This window comes from Hippopotamus amphibius, chromosome 12 (assembly GCF_030028045.1).
Source record: "Hippopotamus amphibius kiboko isolate mHipAmp2 chromosome 12, mHipAmp2.hap2, whole genome shotgun sequence".
Taxonomy (NCBI): domain Eukaryota; kingdom Metazoa; phylum Chordata; class Mammalia; order Artiodactyla; family Hippopotamidae; genus Hippopotamus; species Hippopotamus amphibius.
Window position 1 is genome coordinate 103,704,116 of NC_080197.1, and position 18,142 is coordinate 103,722,257.

Sequence of the window (18,142 nt, forward strand, 5' to 3'; positions counted from 1 at the left end):
ACCTTACTCATAAAAGGCATTCAATTAATATTTGTTGAATTGAATGGAAGATTGGTCCTCAGACCACCTTCCAAGATCTGTTTTATCTTTAATTTATAAGCAGGTCATAAAGCATTATAAATTTAGTAGTACTATGTAAGTTTTGAGTGCTGAGACTAAGCATGGTCATAAAGAAAAAATGGGGATGAGGCGGAGAAAAGTATTTTCTTGACATTCTCTTGATTGATGCTGGTTTTCAGGGAGGAATTTTCAAGAGTTTCTCTCTGGCACCCTTTTGATACTCAGTCTGCTTCTTTTTCCTTGGTGCCTTTCTCTTCTTGCCTCAATAATGAACATGGAAAAGAAGGAAACTGGCATTTTTTTGAGCATCTGTTACATGTGAGACATTTGTGCCACTCCGTCTTATATAAGACAGCCTTTTGGGGAAATATTATTCTTATTTAATAGTAGAGCAAATTGAGATGCAGAGAGATTTCCTTTATTGGCCTAAGGTCACATGGTACGTGGGGGAATCACGCTCACATCCAGGGCTGTTCAGAGCCCGTGTTCCTCCTGCTGCCGTGCGGCCCCCGCAGCACCAGGTTTGGACACTAGCTGCTCCCTCCCAAGTGTTGATACTTAGCCATTGCTTCCTTCCCTGATTCTTCAGTCTGCGTTTCCAATTCCAGTGGTGCTATTGGTCTCAGCTAGTTATAGGAGAAAAGCAGTCCTATTAAGTTAATTTACACAACGTCCAAATAGTAACGAATCTCTTTAATAAGTCTCTTTACATTTTTTAAAGAAGGATACCAGTAAATCCCTAAATGGTGGAATTTCAAGGAGTGTTACAAAATGAAATGAAGACTTTTGGGGGCAGTTTAAGGGTGACAGGTGAGAGTGGATTGCACTTGTCAGTTTAGGGTTAGCCTTGCTAAGTTGCATCTGTTTCTCATAGCTTCTCTGATTTTGAATATTCTGACGAAACACTAAAGAATTTTATAACGTTATTCACAGCATTGGATAGTATTCTGTGTGCATGTTGAGAAAAGGGGTGTAGTGAAACGGTGGGTGAAGGCAGAGGTATGTGTGGGTGGATTGGGAGGATGGGCAAGTCAGTTTGGGAGCTGTATGTTAGGTGGATTAGCTATTATGAGGAAATTAATGTTTCAACATAAATTATGGGCCTGGGTATTTTTAAGGGGGAGATATCATAGGCCAATCATATTAGAATATCATTACAAATATTTACTTTTGCTACTGTCATTGCTGATGTCATGGTCAGTCAGTCTCCAATAATGGAAATTTTCATTGAGTCTGTAATTGATGAAAGATTTTTTTAAAAAGACTGATTTCTTCAGAGGATCACTGTCTGTTACAGAGTTCTGTACCAAGTAAAATGTCTAATTCATATGAAGGACAAGTAAGAAAAATTTAGTCTCAGTATGAGTTTAGTTTATAAGTGGGCTGTTAATTTCATTTTAATTCAGTTAGCTTTATTCAAATCAAGTTAGAACAAATCTTTATGCACGTACAATTAATCGTTCATGCTTTAATATCCGTAGTGTCCAGAACCATGTACTGGAGGAGCTGTAGTAGCATTTAAACTTTTTTCTGGTATTTTAATCAAGTGTGTATAGGAATTGATAAGTAAAAATTTATAGATTTTTAGACCACTGTCATCTTGAAAAGTCAAAGGCTCCTAAGAAAAAGGAAAGAGTTTAAGCTAGTCAGTATGTCATTTCTGAAGTACTTATTTCAAGGTATAGTTAATATTGAGAAAAATTTTTAGTTAACTTTTTAAAAAATTTCCTGAGAAGTGTTTACTTCTCTGTAGTTCTGAAGGCTGTAGGTCACTACTTTTGTGCTGTAATGAATGTTAAAGATATCAGACAGTTGAGTCTCAAATGAGATGGGATATTGAATTCACAGATATCTCTGCATATTCAGAAAATGTAAAAAGTTGCTATAAAAATCAGAACCCTTAATTAGGATCGACTAGTCTGATTAGATGGTACTTAGCGTAGATTTTAACCAACTTTAGTTTTCTTAGATTTATTTTCCAACGGAAGTTGATTTACATTGCAGAGTCAGTCTTTGCTTTACATCTCCTCTTAAGCATCCTCCTTTAGTATTTATTTTTCTTTGCTTTCACTGCTGTCATGAGCGCCGACAGAAGTGGGAGTGCTGTACCAGGTACTGTCAGCATTGATACAGATAAACAGATCATTATCTCAACATTGCCTTTTTCTTTAAAGATAAAACTGCAAGTGAGAGCGAAAAATGTAAAGTTTTAAATTTACAAGGCCAAGTGCCTTAATCTTACTTTTGACTACCATATATTACAAATTGTTTTTATTATCCCAGCTTAAAATAAATATACTTGAAATTGATTGAGAACGCTTGTGTTACACAGAAATGACATAAACAAAGAATCTGCTATTTGAATAAATATTTGAAACAAGGAGATCAGTGACGTTGTGATATCCTTTAAAACTGTATATTTAACTGAAACTCAAAACCATACCAGTTACATCTGCCCACGACTACTTTCAACTACTGTCAGTATATGTAGAGAATTTTTACACAGTCATTATGTGTGATTTGTGTTCATTCCTCTCAGTTTCCCTCAACCTTTTCATATCTACGTAGTCTTATTATTAAAAGATCTCTAATTTAAGTAGCAACGAGTAAATATGCTTTGGAATTTTTTTTCTGACATTAAAAGATAATTCATCTGCTGATTTTATTCAATATATTCTGTTTTATCAGTACCTGTATCTGTGATATTTTACAGACATCTGTAGAATATATCTTATAACATAATCTTAGTAAAGAAATAATTATGTAAGAATCACTAGGGGAGATACAAAGATGGTTAATATAATTCACCTACTATCTGTATCTTAATACAAGAAATACATTTGAAAAGTATGTGCCATTCATTCTGTTTAGCGTACGTGCCCCTCTGTTTACTTTCTGGAGTTCTTCGCTGTAAATTTTCCCTTCCAGATGACATTACTTCCTGAGGCCAGGATGGATGTCTTGTTCTTCCTTGTATTGCTAGTAGTTAGCACCTTACGTGGGAAATAGTACACCTTCTGTACATGTAGGCTAATAGTCCCTCCAAAACGCAAGTAAGTCTCTGAGTGCTGTCTCTAGTGTATTTTTCTACTTCTCTTTAATCTTATATGTTATGATTATTTGAGTACATGAATTTTGTCATATTTAGTTCACGGCAGCTAGTTAACAGAGTAATGAAGGAGACAGACCCTAAACGGAGAATTCTGAGGCTCTGTGGTAAATGCCAAGATGGAAGTATAGACAGGCTTGTTATGAGAACACTGGGAAGGCTCCTAACCCAACCTGGGAATCTGAAGCTGAGTCTTGATGCTTGAAAAGGAGTTAGCCAGGCAAATAAGGTATAGAAGCCATAAGTAAGGGAAGTTACTTCAATACTTGAGGTATAAAACAGTTTGGTCTCTTTGGATACACTATCCAACCACTGCCATTGTGTGACTTCCTGAGCAGCTTGATAGAAAGAGTTTGAATCAGGGAGATGACACATTCATATTAATATTGTTATACTCTGTACATTACCCTGATAGTAGTGTGAAAGGTATATTTCAGTATATCATCAGTAAGGCAGAGGTTTGTTGGTAGACTATTCCTGTAATCCAGGATAGAAGAGACAGGAGGCTGTGCTTAATGCCTTGCTGACAAATTGACCTAATGGGTCAGAGAGATTTCTCTGCCATGTAATGTGTTCTTATTTATTCTTTTCCCCCTTTTTAAAAAAAAACCTAAAAATTTTTCATTTGTATCCTGCCTTTTAGTACATTGTAAATACTTTTTTTTGATGTCATCTTTTCTAATTTTTTAAATTGTTCCTCATAATATTTCAGCTAATGATTGCAGTTTATTTAACAATTCCTTTATGTTAGACATGTTTCAATATTTAGAATTATTTCTTTAAGATACATTTCTAGGAATGAAATGGTTAAATTAAAGGGTATGAACATGTTCTTGGAATTTGTCATCACACTGCTTTCTGAAAAGATAAAAGTTTATGCCTTTGCCAACAATATGTGAGTGTATTTTTATAGCATCCTTGCCAGATTATTATTATTTTAAAAAATCTTTTTGGTAATTGAACAAGCAAATGACTTCTCATTTTAATTGATATTTCTTTTTAATTGAACATTTTCTTCTGAATATATTAAATTATTTTCTTTTTCCATTTTACTTTTTTTGGAGTTTGTTTTCTTTATCAAGTTGTTTGAGCTATTTATATAGCAAAAATACTAACTTCTCATCATGTTTATATCATATTTTCTGCATCATTTACATTTTAATTTTTTATCTAGATGCTTTTTATTTTTACATGATATAACTGTCTAGATGCTTTTTATTTTTACATAATATAACTAATTTTCCTGATTTGTTGCTCTCCACTTAGGCAGTCCTTCTTCTTCCATGTAGTTGATAGTCATTTTTATTTTCTTCCAGTTTTCCTGTGATTTGATTTTTTTCTTAGTAATATGTGGGGTAACATGAGGACCTAGATTTTTTTTCTTTTGCAAAATTATTAACTGATTGTACCAACATCATTTGTTGAATAATCCTTCCTTTTCCTGTAATGTACTTTTTTTTTAAATATTTATTTATTTATTTGGTTATATGGGATGTTAGTTGCAGCAGGCAGGATCTTTAGTTGTGGCATGCATGTGGGATCTAGTTCCCTGACCAGCGATCGAACCCGGGCCCCCTGCATTGGGAGCGCGGAGTCTTATCCACTCTTATCACCAGGGAAGTCCCTCCCGTAATGTACTTTTAAGATGAAACTGCTCATACTTTCATTTGTTCTCATATTGCATCATGTAAAATATTTTCAGACATTCTGAACCATTCAAAATTTTTTGAATGTTAGAAATATCAGCCTTTCCCATAACTACATTTTAAGGGTTTTGAGGCTGGCAATCATGTCTACATCACATTTTATTTCTTTCACAAGAATTATAATTTGTTATTTAATGACCGTTAAAATTTGAATAAAACTTTTATTAATCCCTATTAGTGTGATTCATAGTGGGGTATCCTAGTTTAATTCTTTTTTTCCAGGATTAAAAACTGCAATTTTGCAGTGAAACTGCTCAGAGCAAGGAAACCCTTAGGATATGGGGACCTGCTGGACCTCTTTCAGGTGTGTGAAAGTGCATCATTTGATCTCACAGTTATAAAATTTGGAAATAAAATATATTTATTAAACACACAGTGTTATTCTATTAAAGGAGTTGTGCTTCTTAAGGGACTTACGTAGAAAACAACCTTTTTTTCCTGCCCCACCCCCCTGCCAAGTTTTGATTAAAAAGAGTTGACCCTTTCCTCCTTTTTCCCTGGAATGATTTTTTTTTTAAATAGTTAAAGCAGGATGTCTATATTGCTGCACAGCCTTTTCCTCAATGTGATTTCTAAACTCTAAACCCATAGGAAGGTTTTTATGTAAGGCCACCCTAAATGCATGTAGTTACAATTATTCTTTATAAAGAGAGAGCAGCAATTGCTCAGTTAGAAGAGTAGGATTAATTTCTGCTTCTTGGGACCATTATGACATTTAAAAGAAGAGAAAAATCATTAGGAACTTTTTAAAAATGATCTTCCTCTTCATTGTGACCTAGATAGGGTAGATGTGTTTCTGTTTTTCACATTGTGCGTCAAAAAACAGAATAGATCAATAGGTTTTATTTTTTGGTCGTTGTTGATCATCTGTTCTGGATCACATAGAAATTTCCTTTGACAATTATATTCTCATATAAACTGGGAGGGAAAAAAAGTAGGAAGGATACCTTTGAGTTACAGTAAAATACAATTAAAATTATTTTTATTACTACCTTAAGTTTAACTCAGCTTGATACCTCTGGATAACAGTGCCATGTATACAACACTTCAGTATAACTCACCTTATTTTATTCATTCTAAAATACACAATTGTTTCACATGTTAATATTCCCCAAATTGGTATGCATTTTACAATTGATGGCATCTTAGAGTCGCTATGGACCAGATAGTGTCGTGGTTGTCTTTCGGTGCATGTGTGACGTTGTTCGTAGTTCGTACTGTCACATTAGTTGAGTTACGTGCGTTGTTGGTATCATGTATGTTTCATTGCTATTTGAAATGTCACCCTAGTTGTTGTGCAGAAACTTCCTGTTAACATCTTATGATAAGGTCAAAAAAGCACCAGCATCAGTGCATGCAGAATGGGTGTCATTAGGTTAGGAGAATATCTCAGAGACAGTAGTGGAGTACTCTTAAGCAATGGGGCATCCCAGACAATCCAGTTAAAATATGGACAGAAGATCTAAATAGATGTTTTTTTCCAAAGAAGGTATACAGATGGCCAACAAGTACATGAAAAGATGTTCAACATTATTAATCATTAGGGAAATGCAAATCAAAACTGCAATGAGGATGTCACCTTACAGCTGTTAGAACGGCTATCATCAAGAAGATAAGAAATAACAGTGGCCTTCTTGGCCTAGAGGATGAGTTTATGAGGGAAATTACAAGTGATTAGAAAGTATCGTAGTTTAACTGGCACAGGTGGCTGACACTGGTTTTCCTCCTGGTGGTGTGCGTGTGCCTTAAAATCGGTGTCTTCAGCGATTTTTTGTATGTTGTTTTTCCTCCTGTGGAGACGGAATTCCTCTCCCTCCTTCCTCTGAAAACTTCAGGCAGACAGCTTTGAAAGTTTCATTGGTTCCCCTTAGACACTTTTAACTCTTTTAATTTCCATTTGCTGTTTACCTTAAAGAGTGGCAGCATAATGTGGGAAGAGTAGTGAACCAGGGATTAGAAGACATTTTCAGATTCTGGTTTTACCACCTACTTATTGTGTCACTTGGACCAGATCATGCCCTGTAAACTCTTCATGAGTATTGTGATACTCAAATGAGAAACACATGCTGCTGTCAAAAATTATAAATGCAGCTTGTTAGTATTGAAAACTTATATTTGCCTGAACAAGATTTAATTTGGAATGTTCTTCAGAGTTTGGGGTGGCCTTGTGCTTCAGTGATTCTGGCAGAATTGGATATAGCAGGGTATCTGCTGCTTCAGAATAGCATTTTCTGAGCTTTATTGTCATCTTTTAATCACTCATATACATGTTTTGTGATATTGTTGTGGCGATTTTATGTCTGTGGTTTTGGATCAAAACCTTCATGCACAAGAAAGCAAGGAAGTAAAGCAGGGGAGCTTTTTTGGAAACACTGTTCTTTGCCAGTCATATTTGCCATCTCTTAGCTGTGCTAAAGCAGCGATTTTTGCTGGCATACTGAGGGACTTTGCCAAGCATTCTGCAGGAAATGCCATACCATAAAGGGAGCTTTGGGAGAAGAAAGAAGGAGATTTAAGTGATAAAATTAATGTCGACACAGTTTTACACTTTTAAAGGTGATTCTGGATGACTTTCTCACAATTTCTTCAGAAAAACATTTTAAAACTCAGATTTGTGTATCTTTATTACAGTTCTTAACCTCAAAAAATAATTGATGGATGTAGTACATTTGAAAGCAAATACCAAACACATAAGTTTAGTGTTCTCTTGACTTGGAATTTTATGTTATTTTTTCAAATTCTCTAAGGATGACAAACCTGTCTTGTTCATCTTTGTGTAGGCATTCAGTAAGTGTGTATTGATTTAATTTGATTTTGTAAACTTAATTATGTATAATTCAGTTTGTGTATTTTCTAATATTTTAAATTTTTGTTGCCATTTTAAAACTTCTGAAAGAATTGGCTTGATAGAAGGAGTTATTTTAAGATTTAGAATTATAGCATATGGATCCAATTAATTTAAAGCAATACTTCAGTAATAAGAGGAGTAATGTTATTGTTATTGTTTTTAATGAGCTTACTTCTTAAAGAAGAAATTAGAGCCAGTGAATTCAAGGCATATAATAAAATTGTAGGGCGTTTCTGAATATTCATTCAGAAATGTGGTGGGGTTGGTGTATGTGCTATTTTAAATTACTTTTATGCTCTAGAATGTGAATTCTTATTCCTGGTTTCCCCTCTGCACTATTGAAGACATAGTCTTTTTCTGAGGCAGGATAGAACTTTTGAGAAGTTGCCCTTAAAGAGTTTATAGAAGAAGATGGAGGAAAACCAAAGGATGGAGTGTCAGGACAAAGGCATGGGAAAGCTGTACTGAAGAGGGGCTAGTTTAGATCCAGAGTCTGTAGTATTTATCTTAAGTATTTTAACTCTTACTGCTTGATTTTTATTTTGGTATTTATTTTACATTGTGATTTTTATTAAGGTTGTCATTACTGGTTGTAATTATATAAAAATTCTTATTTATGAATTGTATTTAAAATTTTATTTTATATTTGTTCTAAATAAAGCATTGAAGGAGAACAGCTCAGAGGTTGTTCAGCCTTTTCTAATGGGTTGTGGAACCAAGGAACCGAAGATCACTCAGCTATGTTTGGCCGCCATTCAGAGACTTATGTCCCATGAAGTTGTGTCTGAGGTAATGTGAAGGTTTTATGTGAACTCTGCACTTACAAATCAAATCAGGAGTTTTCATAAGCAGAGAATAAAACATACCTGATATTTAATGTAAAACAGTGCTTGAAGGACATTGGCTTAATCTTAAAAGATTACCAAATTGTCTCATTATGAAACACTCAGAATAAAGATGAAGTCCATTCTGTCAAGTCACTTGTAATCTAAGAAGTCATAGTTTAGTAATATAGGTGATAATTTTGAGAACCAAGCAAGTTTTCAATATCACTGACAGGGAATATTATTCATAAATTATTTTTTAAAAGATAGGAAAGAAAATCATGACGATTTCCTAGATTATCTGAAGTGATAATTTGTTGTTCATTAACTTAAGTGTATTGTTTGTATCTAACTTTATGATGATAAAATAAGGAAAAACATTTCATCACTATGAATCTGCATCCTGCTTGCAAATGTAATGTTGTTAACTTTGTACTTCATAGGGTACTTTAATAGAAGTGGTAAATTCTTTTGCCTTTGATATAGCATTCTAAACAATATCAGATTTAATTGAGTTTATAAATGTGTTGTTAATTTGAGTTGCATTTTGTTTTTTTCTATAATTTGTTTTTTCTGTTGTCAGTGGAATAATATATAAAAAACAGTAGCAGACTCATAATTTGTATATGTTTATATTCATAAGTGTTCAAATGAAATATACCCATATTCTTGTAGAAATGAGCTTTGATTTTGGCTAGGTGTTTTGGAACTACATGCTGCTATTTGCATATATTCAACTGGTATGTTTTAAATTTTAAAGAATTATTTTTTTGAGAAGTAAATTGGTTGTAATTCTTAAATTAGTTGAGAGACATGTGTTTGGATCTATAGATTTAGAAACATGGCTTTTTGTTAACGTGATCAAGAAATTCTCTCCAGGTGAGATAGTATTTGTACACCTTTTCTTATTTAGGGACCAAAACACCTATATTTTATTTGTTGACAGTAATTAAAGTAATTGTTTTACAGACTGCAGCTGGAAATATAATTAACATGCTTTGGCAGCTAATGGAAAATAGTCTTGAAGAACTTAAGCTACTTCAAACGGTTCTTGTTCTTTTAACAACCAATACAGTAGTTCATGACGAGGCACTCTCTAAGGTAGGAAGCCTGTTTGTCAAAGTTCGCTAGCGCTTTGAGAGGGTATTTGAATAAGCTGACTGAAAGAGAAAATCCTGGTGCTGTTTGAATCGGAAGCAGCTTGCCTGTAGCTACTGTGATAATGTCCATTGCATGTTGAAAGCCATCGGTGCCTGGTTTTCCACAGGTTAGAGGTGGTCAGGTTAGGGTGACTGAGCAGAGCCCCTTGGGTATAGCCGGCAGGCTTAGTTATGAATAGGATATGGAAAAAGAAAAGTAGCAGAAGAAAAGGAATAAAGAAAGAAGAAAAAAAATGTGTTTTGAGGTATCCCTGTTCTCCACAGTTACCTTGGGGATTCCTGATAGCTCTCCCTTTCCCCCTTTAAAAAGTAATTTCGCATGTGTATGTTATAACGTAAGCCAGATAGTTTAAATGTCTCTTAAGTATCTGGAAAAATGTCCCTTTGGCATTAACACTAGATAAGGCTGCCTGTATGATAGCTGTTTCTCACTTCTTTCTCCTTCCCACCCTCTCTGGAACGTATAAGAGCTGTTCTGTTACTTGTTTCACTCTTTAAAAAGCTTTTTTTAATTATGAAATATTTCTAAAGAACAGAAAGTACAGAGAGTAATATTAAAAAGTCTTTAATTAACGGTTTACTGTTTAGAGAAATTGTTGGACTTTCTATAATAGTTCTGTTATAATTTGTGTGCCTTTAAGGGTGGATGATGCATCTCTTTTCTAGTTATTTGTTTGATGTTCTTAGGGTATAATGAGATTTTACTTAATTGCAAGTAGCTTATTCTTTTAAGCCCATACCTGCTTTATAAAATATTTAATGTATTTTATATATACATTTGTTGTATGTAGTTCCTCTTGGTTTCTAGCTACCAAATTATTGTTCTGATATATACATTTAAAATTTTATAAAAGGTTATCATTTGACCTACCCCAGCAATAAGAATTGATTATAGTTTTATAAATAGTATAGGATTTATTTTGGTATTTTGGTTAATTTGGAATGTAATATTTGGGGATGAAAAATAAAGTTGAGTAATAGGAAAGCTTCTCCATAACATGTACCTTTCCTTTATGTTGAAATTTTAAAAGTGTTAGTGATATCAAAGGCTTGTTTTCTTTTAAATGTTTAATGCCATTAATATGATAAGGTATAGAATTTAAAAATACCATTATTATGTTTTTCTCTAAGAGTGATTTCTTTTAAAACTATAAAACTTCTAGAAGAACACATAGGAGAAAATTTTTGTGACCTTGGGGTAGGTAGAGACTTCTTAGGTAGGGCACAAATCCATGAACTGTCAAAGAAGCCACAGGATGGGGAGAAATATTCACAAATATCTGACAAAGGACTTTTATCTAGAATTTATTAAAAATGCTCTTACAACTCATTCATAAGACCACCCAATAAAAAGGTGGACAAATGATTTCAACAGACACTTCACAAAGTAATATATTCAGATGACTGATGAACACATGGAAAATGCCTCAGCATCTTTAGACATCAGGGAAAAGGAAATGAAAACTACAAGGCGATAGCATTACACACCCATTAGAATAGTTGATTTAAAAAGGCTGACCATATCAAGTGTTGAGAATATGGAATAATTTTTTTTTAAATTTTATTTCTTTATTTATTATTTTTGGGGGGTACACCAAGTTCAATCATCTGTTTTTATACACATATCCCTGTATTCCCTCTCTCCCTCGACTCCCCCCCCCACCCTCCCTCGAGTCCCCCCCACCCTCCCCGTCCCAGTGCTCTAAGGCATCTTCCATCCTCGAGTTGACCTCCCTTTGTTATACAACAACTTCCCACTGGCTATCTGTTTTACAGTTGGTAGTATATATATGTCTGTGCTACTCTCTCGCTTCGTCTCAGCTTCCCCTTCACCCCCCGCCCCCTCCCAAACCTCGAGTTCGCCAGTCCATTCTCTGCATGGAATAATTTTGAACTAATACATAGTGCTGGCAAAGGCTATAAACTTGTAAAGCAACTTTGGAAAACTAACAGTTTTCTTTAAAAGTTTAACTTATACTTACTATGTGATCCATCTATTTCACTCCTAGGTATTTATACCCAAGGTATAATGAAAATACCTGTCCTCACTGAGACTTGTATGTGAATATTCATAGCAGCTTTATGTACAGTAGCCAAAAACTGAACAACCCAGATGTCTGTCGGGAAGTAAATGGATAAGTCAAATGTGGTATACTCATACCATAGAATAAAAAAGTGCAAATTACTGATACAAAGAACAACATGGATGGATTTCACAAATATTAGAAGTGAAAGAAACCAGACAGAGAAGAGCACATGTTGAACAATCCTATTTGTAGAAAATACCAGCTAATTTATAGTGAAAAAAGCAGATGGGTGGTTACCTGGGGCCAAGGGCAGAGGGAAAAATGGACTGCGAGAGCACAAGCAAACTTTTAGGATGGTGGAAATGTCTTATACTGGATTGTGGCAGAGTTTCATAGGTGAATATAACTGTCAGAAGTCTTCATGCTTTAAAGGGATACAGTTCATTGTATATAAATTATGCCTTAAGGTTGAATTTAAAAAGAAAAAATTATTCCTTTTTAAAAAATTATAATTTTATTCATTTATATGCTTAGCAAGTTTATACAGTATTTCTCTAGGTAATTTAGTGATAGAACAAAGTTTGAGTACTCGCTATTTGCAAAAAAAAAAAAGTTGTTCTGGGAAAAGAAACACACAACACGTTATTATATACGTGTTAAAAGAACTGAATTATAAATGGAATAGAATAGAGAACTCAGAAGTAAGCCCAAACGCATATGAGCACCTTATCTTTGACAAAGGAGGCACGAATATACAGTGGAAAAAGAACAGCCTCTTCAATAAGTGGTGCGGGGAAAATTGGACAGCAACATGTAAAAGAATGAAATTAGAACACTTCCTAACACCATACACAAAAATAAACTCCAAATGGATTAAAGACCTACATGTAAGGCCAGACACTATAAAACTCCTAGAGGAAAACATAGGCAGAACACTATGACATCCATCAAAGCAAGATCCTTTTTGACCCACCTCCTAGAATCATGGAAATAAAATCAAGAATAAACAAATGGGACCTCATGAAACTTAAAAGCTTTTGCACAGCGAAAGAAACCATAAACAAGACTAGAAGGCAGCCCTCAGAATGGGAAAAAATAGTTGCCTACGAAACAATGGACAAAGGATTAACCTCCAAAATATACAAGCAGCTCATGAAGCTTCATACCAAAAAAGCAAATAACCCAATCCACAAATGGGCAGAAGACCTAAATAGACATTTCTCCAAAGAAGACATACAGGTGGCCAACAAACACATGAAAAGATGCTCAACATCACTCATCATCAGAGAAACGCAAGTCAAAGCCACAATGAGGTATCACCTCACACTGATCAGAATGGCCATCATCACAAAATCTGGAAACAACAAATGTTGGAGAGGGTGTGGAGAAAAGGGAAGTCTCCTGCACTGTTGGTGGGAATGTAAGTTGGTACAGCCACTATGGAAAACAATTTGGAGGTTCCTTAAAAAACTACAAATAGAACTACCATATGATCCAGTCATCCCACTCCTGGGCATATACCCAAAGAAAACCATAATCCCAAAAGAAACTTGTACCATAATGTTTATTGCAGCACTATTTACAATAGCCAGGACATGGAAGCAACCTAAATGCCCATCAACAAATGAATGGATAAAGAAGATGTGGCATATATATACAATGGAATATTACTCAGCTATAAAAAGGGATGAGCTGGAGCTATGTCATGAGGTGGATAGAACTACAGTCTGTCATACAGAGTGAAGTAAGTCAGAAAGAGAAAGACAAATATTGTATGCTAACTCACATATACGGAATCTAAAAATGGTACTGATGAACTCAGTGACAAGAACAAGGACGCAGATGCAGAGAATGGACTGGAGAACTCGAGGTATGGGAGGGGGTGGAGGGTGAAGGGGAAGCTGAGACGAAGCGAGAGAGTAGCACAGACATATATATACTACCAACTGTAAAAGAGATAGCCAGTGGGAAGTTGTTGTATAACAAAGGGAGGTCAACTCGAGGATGGAAGATGCCTTAGAGGACTGGGACGGGGAGGGTGGGGGGGACTCGAGGGAGGATGGGGGGGGAGTCGAGGGAGGGAGGGAATACGAGGATATGTGTATAAAAACAGATGATTGAACTTGGTGTACCCCCCCAAAAATAATAAATAAATAAAATAAAATAAAATAAAATGAATTGTAAAAGACATGTTTCACATTACCTTAGCTAATCTTGCGTGTCTGTATTTACTGAGAGTTTGAATTATTTCAAAATCCTGAGCTTTTTGTAGTTTTATTGTATAAAAGGGTGGGACTTTTAGTGTAGGTGATTGAAGCAGTGAAACAAATTATTTAATTTTGGGTTACATCAGATAAAATAAAGATAATAACCATGTTCCTCAATCTTATTTCACACTAAATGAAAATTTTTTTTTAGGCAATTGTTCTTTGTTTTCGACTGCACTTCACAAAAGATAATATTACAAATAATACGGCTGCTGCTACAGTGCGACAAGTTGTTACTGTTGTTTTTGAGAGGATGGTTGCTGAAGATGAACGGCACAGAGGTAAAGTGAAAAAAGTGGTTTCCTTTTGACAATGGCTGGTGCTAACATCCATGCTTTCTCTTTCATTGATTGTCAGCCATTCTCCTATGAACTTAGGCTACCTAAAAATTAGAACACTTTAGAAAGTGTATTTATTTTAACCTCATTATTACTGATAATGGCAATTCAAAAGATAAATTCCTCCATAGTTTTATAACCCTAAGAAGTGGACTCTATTTTCCGTGTTTATTTCTTATATATTCATAATTTCACATTGAAGAAATGATTTCACATTTTACACCAAATGTTGCATTGTAAGTATTTTTAGCTAGACATTACATTATGGGAATTTTTCATGTTACTTTTTTATTTTTGTAACTGAAATTTTAATGGTTGCTTTATATTTTGTGGCTATTCTATAATTTAATGAGCTCCCTGTGTTCGGTAGTTTAGTATTGAGTGTCTTCCTGCATATATATTTCCATTTGAATTATTTCTTTAGGGTAAATTCCCAAGAGTGATCTTCCCTCCTGTGTATCTTTGTCTCTGCCTGTTAACATGTATTAATCAAGAATATTTATATAATGTAAAGCTTAATCTTATCATATTTTCGTCAGATACTTTTATTGTATTTTTTAACATCCTTCTTTGTAATTTAAAACATTTCCTAAAAGCTTAAAAATGTAGCCTGTCACAGAGCTTACAGATACTCTGTTTCTGTTATAATTTTTATGATTTGATAACTTTTAATTTTTTTTTCATTTGTTACCTGTATTGGATGAAAAGTAAATTTTTTCCCATGATTAGTTGAAAAGATTATAAGGTGTTACCAAGAGCAACCTCTGTTTTATAGAGTCAAGAAACAAAAGATTAAACTCTTTTTCCTTTTAATTTTGTTTCCCTTTGAACTCTTGATATTATGAAATCTTTCATATCATTTGGTGTTCTTTTGGTAATACTGGTAAAAAATGGCAGTAGTAGTAAGTAGTGGTAATGCTGCCTACTCTAGTAATTACTTCACTTTTCCTGAGATTAACCATTGGTCAGATTTTTCACATTCAGTTTCAGGCATTTAATCTGTTCGTTTATTAGAATATTCCCACTGACTTTGATCTTACTTTTCCTAGAGGAAATGCAGATGGAATTCTGGCAGTTTGAAATATTTAGGAATTATACTTAGGGGATAAAACAAGGCAGTTCTCCAGTTTGAATGTTTGTGTATTCATAATCTCAATATAATTTCTGGATTGATAGTTTTGGCTGTGTGTCTCTAAAGAGTAATATCTCATTTAATACATTCTAATAAGGTAGAAAATACTTAGAACACCTTTTTTTCAAGCAGTCATTAAGTCAACATTTATTCAAAACAGACTGTCATACTTATAGAGAATGATATCTTCTTAGTATTCAAAGAAATTGGGAAGCCCCATTCTAGTTGACTCTTAGCTAGTCATTACCTGTAGCTGACACACTACTTGTGGCAGATCAAGCAGTTAATTCTCTTGAAGATGGTGAGATGATAGAGGAATTAACCACGTGATAAATATTTATATGTTTGATATTTAAAGGTACATTGAAAGGTCATGTGGATTTCAAATCCATGAAATAAAGGGACTGGAGAAGGGGGTACTGGAAGAACTAAGTGTATGAATAAAGATGCTAAGTTTATTAAAATGAATATAAGAGTGTGAAGAGTGATTTTTATGGCATTTTGTATAAAAATGGGATTCCCAATTTTTCTTTCCATTTTGAAGGCATGGTTCTGAACGTATAATTAAAGTTTATAATTCTATAAATAAATATTTATTTTAAACATCTTTTAGACAGTTATATGATTTATTAAAGGTCATTATGAACTCCTAAAATCCCTGTAATTTTGATTGCAGATGTTATAGAACAACCGGTACTAGTCCAAGGAAATAGTAACAGAAGATCTGTCAGTACCCTCAAACCTTGTGCTAAAGATGCATATATGCTTTTCCAGGTATTTCAGTTGACAAGAATAATTTTTATTATAGAATATAGTTTTGTGTGAAGTTTTGATTTTGGAATTTTGTATCTGATTTAATTTTTTAAGTGTCATTTTTTTAATTGTCCAATTTTAAAGTGCCAAGAGGTACAGGTTTCCCCCACTATCTAACAGTGGCACATTTCTGTGAAACCTTTCATAAGCCAAAATGGCCTAAAGTGAAAAAGCAATTACCTTAGGACACAATTATCTAATGAATGCACAGAATAAATCAAGATAAAGCACAGATGCTCACAGATAAAGTTTAAAGCTGTGACAACTTGATACTCAGATGCTGAGTGTGGTTCCCGGGGAAAGAGCTTGGCGGTACCACACTTGCTGCCCGGGGTGTGTGCTACCTCTCTTATGGGCTTGCTGCAAAACAAATGCTGACACGGTTTTCACTTGTGCCTTTTTTTTCTGTAAAAGTGGAAATCCTCTTCAGATTTCTTTTGGTTAGAGAAAACAGGTGCTAATGTAGGTCTTTTGTAAAAGCTAAGTGGTAAAATGAACTTTGAGAAGCCTGTGACACCTGTATTTAAAAAGAATTATAAAACGTTACAGAGCATCTGTAGCTAATTAAGATGATAAAATGTTATGTTTCACTTTAAGGAAATAAAATGAATTAAACCCTGAACTAGATATATTAGGGATGACTAGTCATATAAAATACTTTCTTTAATGGAAAAATTAAAGTATTAAACTTCTGTTCTACCTGATGTAATTTGATACACAGATACTTCATTTTCACATTACTTGTCATGAATAAAATAAGATTAACCTGCACTGAAGATTTTATTAATTTTGATTAAAGAGTTAAGTGTTTTTTCATTAAAACAATGTTAGAAAAACCATTTATCTGTGCAGTCTGTATATTGTTTACTTATATAATCAACTATATAATTAATCAAAATTTGAATTACCAGTACTTAGTTTCTAAGGAGTAAAACCTACTATATAAGAAGAGATACTTTTACAAAAATTTTATGAACTATGAAATGAAAGGACATTTCATTCCAGCACGTGAAGTATTGTATTTTTTATTCATTGTTTGATCTCTTTTCCCAGGACCTTTGCCAGTTGGTTAACGCTGATGCCCCTTACTGGCTAGTAGGCATGACAGAAATGACCCGAACATTTGGCCTTGAATTACTCGAGTCAGTCCTGAATGATTTTCCACAAGTCTTTTTACAGGTAAGCCATTTGTAGTATCTTTCAACAAAATTAATCTTCAGTTTTTTTCACAGATATTTTTCAGGAGAGCAACATGTATTTTTCCCCCACATTAAAAATGCAAAAAGTTATAGCCTCAGACTTTAGACATAAAATAATTTGCTGTTATCTTAATTTTTGTTGTGCCCAAGCATTCTGAAATTTTAACTCTAGGAATTCCTAGAGTCTGTCTAGTCAAGCATTTCCCAATCTAAGGGTATGTAAAGGAATATGGTATGTGAGCTATTTTTATGACATTTAAAAGCCTTAAAAAATTGTTACTTATTTTTACTTGTTTATATGCAGCTGTGTGTTTTTACATAATTTAGGTGGAAAAAAGAAGTCGCCATTGCTTAATAAATGTAATGTGCAGAATACAGAATATTTGAAAACAGAAGGTTAATAGGGGAAAAAGTGAGAAAGAACCCAAACTTTTCATTTTGAATTCAAAAGTGATTCAGTGATTTACATGGAATTCTTTAGTTATTAGCAGATCTTGAACTAAAATTTAGAGCTTTTAGCTACTACTGTAGCTCCTTTCCCTACCATGTCACCCCTCCCTAAGTCATCTATTTTATCCTTGCTCTTACCTACAAAACATATGAATCAAGTGCTAAAAAAGTGGAAGGTCCTTTAGCCCAGGAGTTGGGACTGAAATTTT

At 34.0% G+C, this 18,142-nt stretch overlaps 1 protein-coding gene across 5 annotated transcripts in view; it reads left to right on the top strand.

Annotated features, from left to right (window-relative positions):
* MON2 (MON2 homolog, regulator of endosome-to-Golgi trafficking) overlaps nucleotides 1-18,142 on the top strand; it is a 114,687-nt gene that overhangs the window by 14,069 nt on the left and 82,476 nt on the right. For 4 of the 5 annotated variants that reach the window (XM_057704097.1, XM_057704095.1, XM_057704096.1 and 1 more), the window contains 5 exons: nucleotides 8,385-8,512; nucleotides 9,517-9,648; nucleotides 14,153-14,282; nucleotides 16,148-16,245; nucleotides 17,338-17,463. In XM_057704097.1, the coding sequence (XP_057560080.1) occupies nucleotides 8,385-8,512; nucleotides 9,517-9,648; nucleotides 14,153-14,282; nucleotides 16,148-16,245; nucleotides 17,338-17,463 (614 nt within the window). Of the gene's footprint in view, nucleotides 1-5,097; nucleotides 5,180-8,384; nucleotides 8,513-9,516; nucleotides 9,649-14,152; nucleotides 14,283-16,147; nucleotides 16,246-17,337; nucleotides 17,464-18,142 lie in introns of all 5 variants that reach the window. The other variant, XM_057704098.1, reaches the window with a different exon arrangement.